This window comes from Gossypium arboreum, chromosome 3 (assembly GCF_025698485.1).
Source record: "Gossypium arboreum isolate Shixiya-1 chromosome 3, ASM2569848v2, whole genome shotgun sequence".
NCBI classification, from domain to species: domain Eukaryota; kingdom Viridiplantae; phylum Streptophyta; class Magnoliopsida; order Malvales; family Malvaceae; genus Gossypium; species Gossypium arboreum.
Window position 1 is genome coordinate 97,529,339 of NC_069072.1, and position 8,836 is coordinate 97,538,174.

The 8,836-nt window shown below is 31.8% G+C and overlaps 1 protein-coding gene across 2 annotated transcripts; it reads right to left on the minus strand.

Annotated features, from left to right (window-relative positions):
- Positions 1-1,890: 1,890 nt before the first annotated feature.
- On the minus strand, positions 1,891-7,359 carry LOC108470189 (protein trichome berefringence-like 7). Of its 2 annotated transcripts, XM_017771454.2 has the most exons (4): positions 5,746-7,359; positions 4,588-4,746; positions 3,680-3,987; positions 1,891-2,384 (listed from the first exon to the last, which is right to left on the minus strand). In XM_017771454.2, exons 1-4 carry the CDS (start codon positions 6,606-6,608, stop codon positions 2,365-2,367), a joined length of 1,350 nt encoding a protein of 449 aa, XP_017626943.1. In that variant the 5' UTR covers positions 6,609-7,359; the 3' UTR covers positions 1,891-2,364. The 2 variants fall into 2 exon arrangements, with proteins under 2 accessions (XP_017626943.1, XP_052881757.1); XM_053025797.1 differs by having other exon boundaries at positions 1,891-3,987.
- Positions 7,360-8,836: the final 1,477 nt, after the last annotated feature.

The window sequence follows — 8,836 nt, forward strand, 5'->3', positions numbered from 1 at the left end:
AAAACTGAACATAAGAATTTTTTCATATATCTAACATTAATTAAATTATTCAAAACCTCACTAGCAAAATATCATGTACTATGCCGAACCAAAAAAAGATCAAACACCTAGCTTATCCATTCAAAACACTTAACCGGCCTTTGACCAAGACTTTAAACAAAGTCTATGTTCGGCTATCACACATATGGGCATTATTAGTTTAAAGTTTTAACAAGATTAATTTCTTTGATCTTGACCTAAATGATAACTCCCATTCTCCTTATTTCAACCGAATTATTCATAACATCAAGACTAAAATTTTTGCACCTTGAACTTCATACATTTATAAAAACTTTCATAACTTATTCGTCCTTATCAAGAACCATTTAACATGCAAGGAAAAATAATCATAGAGGAAGAAGTTAACATTCTAAATAGACTCAATTTTTGACCGAATGTACAAGGTGTCTCTAAGCTACTCATCCAAAAATCTTTACCCCATTCTAGTCATTCCCCCATTGTTCCCTACAACATGAAAATAGCCCCTAATTCCAACACTTAATCATTCGGCATCTTGCTCAAATCACCATAGGAAATCTCAACTTTCTTGACATTACCAAGAGTGCATTCACAAATTAACTTAGCATAATATAAAGCCAAATCAACAAATTCAAAGCTTACCTCCTAATAGCTAAAGATGAATGCCGAATTGCTCTAGGTAAGTTTTCCCTTATTTTTCCTCTTTGTTTCGGCTTGAGAGAGGTAGGAGAAGAAGATGGACACCATCCTCTTTCTTCTCTTTTATTTAATTCATTTTATTACAATTATTAATTCATTTGTTAATACAAAATTGTTTTAAATTTGAATTGGTGGAGCATTATCTTTTCTTGGCCGGCCACTATGTTCATTATGGGTAAATTGACATGCAAAACCACTCTTTTCAATGCATGTACTAATAGAACATTGTAAGATTAACCTCTCACTTTCCAACAATGTTTCATATAAGTCCATTTTAATAAATCCACATAAAAATGATCAAATTAATGCATGAAACTTTCACACATGCATTTACTCACATCATAAACACAGAATATAACTTTTAATTATTTATAGGACTCGGTTTCGTGGTCCCGAAACCACTTTTCGACTAGGGTCAATTTAGGGCTGTCACAACTTTGGTCATTGAACTATTCAAAAGTTTTCATATAAGCCACTAGGCTGTTAAAACCGATGCTACACTGCATGCACCAATTGAAAGCTTTCTTTCCCCTTGTCTAAAATTCAATTTTTTCATGAAACAACTTTAGACGTCACAAATCTGCGAGCCAAAATTCAAACAACTTTTTTATCCGATCTTTGACACTGACCGTCAAATTGAATTGGATCCAGTACCCATACCGGCCATCAAATCGTCTCTTGAAACTCACTAGCAGAACTTTAAAAAAATTAATAACCCAGTAACTTGAATAAATTTTTTTGAATAGTTTAATAACTTAAATGAAAATTTTGGAATAATTAATTAACATTATAACTTTTTTTAATAAAATAACAAAAAAAAAATTTCACCCATAATTTTAGCGAGTAATAGGTATAATATAGCTTAAAAAAACACTAAAACAACGAAAATACTAATTGCTATGCATTGACAAAATCGAGTTTTATTTGAAGATTAAGTTGGGGGTGTTATGATTGGCGTGTTACTTTTTCCTCTGATCAAAATGGTCAGGATTTTGTACAAATGAACCAATGATGGGAGATTTGTTGTAGAAATTTGGAATAGCAGGAGGTCCAAATCAAAGAACTTGAAGAGTGAAAACCCACTCAAGTAATGGAATTGCGTTGTAAACTTTCTGATCAACATTTTGAATCAAAACTAAAATTCAATGAAGCAGAATTGTAATAAACCATGGATTAAACAAAAAATTTAAATGTTTAAATATATGATGAGCTCAACTTCAACAGGATGTCTTAAAAGGACACCAATGACAAGTACAACAGCAAGATTATATCTATTTTATGTGTGAATCATCAAAATTTTGACATCTGAACAGACAAAAAAGGGACAAACTTGTTACATCCGAATACCCAATTTTGGCTGTTTTCTCACCTTCACCTTGTAAATGTAAAAGAACAAAAACCGGGGGAAGGGGCGGGGGCGGGGGATTGGTTTAAGGAAAAGGCAACAATGAATGAAAAACAAACAAACACCAAAAAAATATAAGCTTCTCTCACAAATTGCTTTATACGTGTTACTCTACATCTTCTCTGTAAAAATCAAAAATAAAAATTGAGTGCTTTGTCATACTGGTTGCTTGATGTGAGCCAAGAAACTTCAATCCATGTTCATTTCGTGTTTCAGCGAAGAAGGTGCATGCAGAAGAGGGTTCAATCATGGGTCATCCAATCTGCATCAATCATATAGCTATCAAAGCTGATCTAAATACCCAAAACTCACCTAATTTGTTCAAACCCGAATTAGAATCAATTTCATAAGAGCAGAGAAAAAAAAAAAACACTAGCGTTAGATCAACTCAAACCTAAATGATTTCAACTAAAAAACAATTAAATCCAAAATAATTCAAACCTAAATAAACTGGAAACGAAAATGATCCAAACCAAAATTACTCCAAACTAGCTAATATAAAACATATAAACCTTTGAAGATCATCTTTCTTAATCACAAGTATCCTTTTAATTATATAAAACATTAAAAAATATTATTATAAATTAAGTTCGGTTTACACAATTTTATATTATAATTCTTTTTATTTTTCCTAATTATGAAACTACTCTTAAAAAATACAATCAACTAGTTTGGGCTCATATCCCAACATTTGCTATGTTACCTATGTTCTGATAAAATCTCACTTTGTCTACTCAATTCATTCAAAATGGAACAACTTAATTACAATTGATAAAATCTGGCTTTGTCTACTCAATTCATTCAAAATGGAACAAAAATTCATTCAAAATGGAACAACTTACTTACTATTGATAAAATCTGACTTTGTCTACTCAATTCATTCAAGATCCAATTTGGTTTGACTTTAAAAGTCAATGACTTAAGAATGATCCAATTCCAATAAAAATTGAGGGTCAAGCCTAAATGACTAGAATAAAAAATTACAAGAACCAAAATATGAACTAACGTCCATTAGACCCAAAATAACCCAACCTAAAGTAATCCAAACCAAACCCAAGACGGCTACTGATTCGACATCTCTAATCAATCACCGAGAGAATCTGTTCATGTTATGGATACCATCTAAGAACATAAAGCATTTCTTTCCTAACTCTGCTTGTAGAGATGGAATGATTTTCAGGAGCAAGGACAACAAATAAAAATCTTGAAAAACATATAGCCTATGTTGCCTTGACTCTTCATTTTTCTTTAAGTCCACTTGTCCTACGCTAGTGTGTCAGGCAAACATATGACAATGTGACCTCCAAATACATGGAAAACCTTAAAAAATCCAACCATACTCATATAAGATATACATCCATATTTTATACTTACCAGAACCCAAGTAACATAGCATATAGTAATAAATTAACACAAGCAAGCTATTAATTATGATCAAGTCATCAAGCCTCTTAAGTGTTTGCAATCTGGTTGGAACATACATATAAAACTGAGCACTGAATAAATTACAAATGAAAGAAGCGGAAAGAAGTGAAATCAGAAAGAGAATGAACTCACACTGCTTTCCATTCACTGCAGGAAGTCCATAATCAGCAAGCAGGTACGAGAGGAAAATTTCATTCCAGATGTCAGGTAAGCCAGGAAGACACCAATGGCTACAATCAGGTACCATTGGATTGTCACTCCACCCACCCACATGTGCATCTCTTCGGAAAGCTGACATGGAAGTTACTTGCAGAACGGTTATAGGAACAGTCATATTCTTTATCACCTCAAATATAGTCTCTGAAAAAATGCTTCGATCCCTCCCTTCAGTTTCTAACAATGGGTTCTGGGTCACATTGCAAAACCTACGGGATTTTTCACTGATGCAGAAACCAAAAAACAGTAATGGTTTATAAACTGACAAACACATTTCATTTGGAAATTACCCAAATAAGCAAATAATGTAATAGATAATATGTAGATAATTGACCGCATAAGGGACCCATGAAATAGATCCAACTCTAAAGCCTTTTTATAAGAAGAATGAAGAATGAAAATGAAATTAGGAAACAGTGAAGCAGATATCAAGTTGTGAAGTTGTTCAAATTGTACATACAAGCCAATTCAGGGTTGTTTGCTGAAAAAGAGCAACATAATATCTGCTTGTGGGATGCGAAAGGGATAAGAGGGAGAGAATAGCTCATAATGGCATTCAAAAACTGAAGATGTATATATGCCACTGACAACAGGACAATCAAAAATAAGGATATAAAACTCATTTAATTAGCAACTAAAAGGATTTCCTTTTGAGTGTGCTTTTTGAAATAGCATCATGGTGCAGCTGAAAATTCCACTCAGTCATTGGTACAAGCATTTTCCTGCTCAAAGGGCTGAGTTGAATTCCCCCTTCCCCCAAAGTTATACTTGATGAAAGCAAAACAAAAGGACATAAGAAAGAGCATCATAGTATCATTGGTTACCTCCAGTGTGATGGCTCAAATGTTCTGAAAAAGACAAGTGTTCTGTTTGTGTCAATCGTGTTCTCAACCCATGATGCCCAAGTACCTAATGCCATTTTGAATGCAGCAGGAATTGACATTCCAAGCTTTACTGAGTTCCCAACCTGGAAGTAGCAACCACTGCCAAAGAAGAAAATTAGGAAATTTTCTTACATGTGTATGTAAAACCATCTAGGAAATGTCTTTTGAGTTAGTCATAGTAAGTTAATTGGATACTAAATGGTCAGAAAAACACATCTACAATACAACAAAGGCCGGTAAGGTCTGACCAGTATTCTCTTTCAGTTTAGAATATTATGAATTGAACCCTTCAAGCATTAGTTCAAATTGAAAAAGCTGCAAGTTAACAGTTGTAGAGATTCAAATTGAAAAAGAAGCACCATAAGAATTCATGTAGAAACTATGAAATATTCTCATTAATTATTGTTGTATAAAAGTTTAGTCTCAAACTCTTCACTTGTGGCGAAACTATACAGTACCAAATACTTGAATCATTGCAACCTAAAAAAGAGATAAATACTATTAATTGAAGTAATCCCAATTCAGGTAGTCTCCGAGAAGTAAAACACTAAAATGACTTATTTGCAGGGACAATTGTGGGTTTCATAATTTGCCCTGATTCTGAAGTGCAACAGGGTAAGTGTTCCTCCACTAAAGCATCCTTTCATAGTCAGAATTCAGACATCCATTGGAAAAAGTGACAAGAGTATAAATGCTGCACAAAAAGTAAAAGATAGAAAGTACACATATAGGCCAACTATCTAGGAAACCTTCCACAAGCTGCTGCCACAGCTAGTTTTCCCCTCTATAAGGTCTACAAAGGGAAGGTGGAGGAGAAAGGAAGGCAGAGAAAAGGGAAAAAAGGAACCTTTCCTTAAGATTCAATAATGCGGACTTTGAATAATGGAAAGACATATATAATCCAAAATACAGAGTATCATTTACACAAATTATATAAATTTGGAAAATGACAACGCAAAAGAGATTACAGCAGTGCTTTGTAATTGCTACCAAATTATTCATGAGAACCCAGAAACTAGAGGATCTTTCTCTAGAAGTCAACACGAAATTGAATCTGTGTCATGATATAAGTTTATAGACAGACAGAAGGCAACTTACGTTTCAAAGAGCTTCCCTGGAACCCACCATTGTCCAGTGTTGAATATAAGAACATCTGCATTAATCCACTCATTGCTAACATCATCCAATTTATCCAACTTAAGGGTTGACCTAACACGCTTTGGTGCATGTCTAGGCATCCAACCATGTTGCACCAAGAACACCGAGCGAAAGAACTCAATGGTAAAATTGAAGGAAGTAAACCGAACACCTAGAAATCTGATCCGTTTTGTTATCTTATTGCCATTAACTTCATAAACACTCTTCTTATCTTCTACTCCGGTCATAAGCAAGCAAATCAATGATTCCCACTGCGTTCTACTCATAGAATCTCCAACAAAAACTATCCTTTTATCTCGGAGCATTTCCAGAACATTGTGAACATTAAACCTTGGAATATCACAATTTTTTGGTTTCCATCTCCATTTGAGATAATCTCTATCTTTCCGGCCATTTCCCAAGCAATTGAATCCTTGTTCTGCAAATGGACAGTCTGAAGCATTGTATAATGGGTAATCATCATCTATAACCCAGCTTCCATCAAAAATATCACAAACGTTGCTTGAATTATTGAATTTTAACACACCATGTCCATAAAATGCTTGACTCAGACTAGGGAGAACATATATATAACCCCCATGAAGTAGTATAATAAAAGAAATCAAAGCCCCAATGAGAATAAGGACAGGAAACAAGCGTGAGACCCAGCCCAACCTATGATAAACTCTAGAACTAGTGAAACACAAAGGTTTAGTGCTTAGAACATTCAAAGCTTTGGGGCTTGAAACATTCAAAACTCTCGCGCTTTCAGCATTCAACGCCCTTCGGTTAAATGATGTACTCCTACTAAAATTATTCACCATCTCAATCAATTCATAATGCCAATATATTCAAAGTACAATTTTTGAGACTAGGCATCTTCCTTTTACCATCTTATCTCACCAACATTCAACAAACTCCCAACCAAAAATAATGAAAACTTTACAACTTCAAGATCTTCAATAGCCCTTTTCTCTATAAACAACTTCAAACCCATTATAGAATTGATCCAATGTATATGCCAAACTAACGATTAAAAAATTTTCACCATCAGTTCAATCAATATTCCCCATTCGGCTCAGAGAAGTATAAGAGTTTCATAGTAGAGCAACACAACACATCAAAGTAAATCATTCAAGTACAGAGAAACCAACACATCTATGCATATTTAACACTCAAATTACAGCTTTTTCAAAAAATTCAAGCTGAAAGCTATGATCTACATAACAACCCATTTCGCATCAGTGGCCAATGAAACAAAAGGGTTTCCCAAATCTCAAGAAAGACAGACCCAGATTCCCAAAAGAAAAGAATTCAACAATCTTGTTTTAAGAAGAAGAAAAAAGATCTTACTTAGCTGGCGGACGAAGGCAAAGTTAGATAGAAATATAGCATTCAATGAGTGAGAAATGACAGAACGCTTGAATGGAAAGAAATGGGGGAGATGAGAGAGCTGTGAAGCGAAGGAGATCGGAGAGGTGGTTAAGAGAAAAGGACAGCAATACATCAAAATCAAAAACGAAATGTACATACCAATGGCTAGAGAATGGAACAAGTGCTATTATAATTATTTATAACCATAAATTAATATTAATACATGAATCAAAAAATATTGATCTTCTGTTAAAAAAATATTTAAAAACAATGTTTTCTCTCACCCTTTTAAAAAATATATTTATATAAAATCAATAAAAACTAAAACAAATAATTTTTAGGCACGATGATTTATTTGACTTTCAAATTTACAAAAATATATATATAATTTTAGTTATTAATTTAATTTTTTCCTTATGTTTTAATTTTTAAACTTATATTATTTGTCAAATCATCTAAAAATATAAAAAAATTTAGCACCTGCTAACTTCGTTGATGTGGTATACACGTGAATTGTCATGTTAGTAAGTAACTAACTTTTATAATTTAAAATTTTCATAAAGAATTATAATTTTTTAAAAAATATAAAAATTAAAAATATTTTAATACTTTTTAATTTTTAAAAATTAATTAATTGCTAATATAATATACACATAAACTATCACATTATCAAAATTAACAAACATTAACTTTTTTATATATTTTAGCTAATTTGACAAAAAATAAAAGTTTAAGGGTTAAAAAGGGTAAAAATTTAAATGAAAGACTAAAATAATTTTTTCATAAAATTGAAGAGCCAAATAAATTATTACACCTCATTTTTAAATTTTTAACTTTGCCATCTTAATTAATCAAGCTTCATTTGGTTTTAGATAAATTATTAATAAATACTACGATTAAAAATAGAAAGTATATAAAAATATATTTATAAAAATAATATAAAAATTAAATGAAATTTTAGTTGAAATGGTAAAATAAAAATGTTAAAAATTACAATGTTTTAGCTTCAAATGTCATTATATTTTTATTTTTAGTTATTACAAGAAATATAAAAATAAAAATATCCTTAAAATAATATAATTTACTTTGTAAAATAATTATTTTTAGTCACTTGACTAAGTTAATAGTCGATGAGCTTAATATATATTTTTTGGGTACAACTCGCACACCGCTACTACGAGTAAATCAATGTCACACACACAATTAGCAATTAGCAGGCGATTTTTATATTTCGCTCTCATAATATGGGTATGAGATAAACACCATTGACTAATGAGTTAAGACATTAGAGTTTATCTAAGGGCTTAATATATAACATAAATTTTTCTAACGTAAACTTGTTCTTTCACCCATATCATGGAAGTACCATAATGTAGTTTAATATAATAACTTAATAAATAATTGGATCTTTGGTAATATATTATTAATTTATTATCCCATGCATCTTATGTAACACCATTCACCTATCCTATCAATTGGTATGAATGAGAAATACCACTTGAACATTTATGGAGCAAGATACTTGACGTTTTTTAAGAAAATATATATTATAAAATTTGTATAAAATCATTAAAAATAGGTAAATCAATTTTTAGTATTCTAAAAATCATGTTAAGCGTTTAAAAAAGGTTCGGAAGTGTTTGGGGGTCCAAATTAGCTCCCAAAGCAACTCCAAACA

Excerpts from the sequence above, each read along its gene's own strand:
- LOC108470189 (XM_053025797.1), bottom strand. The coding sequence starts at position 6,608 with ATGGTGAATAATTTTAGTAGGAGTACATCATTTAACCGAAGGGCGTTG. Across the intron at positions 4,747-5,745 it reads CCAGGGAAGCTCTTTGAAAC|TGGTTGCTACTTCCAGGTTG; the intron begins GTAAGTTGCCTT and ends CTTCTTTGGCAG. Across the intron at positions 3,988-4,587 it reads TTTGAGCCATCACACTGGAG|TGAAAAATCCCGTAGGTTTT; the intron begins GTAACCAATGAT and ends TTTCTGCATCAG.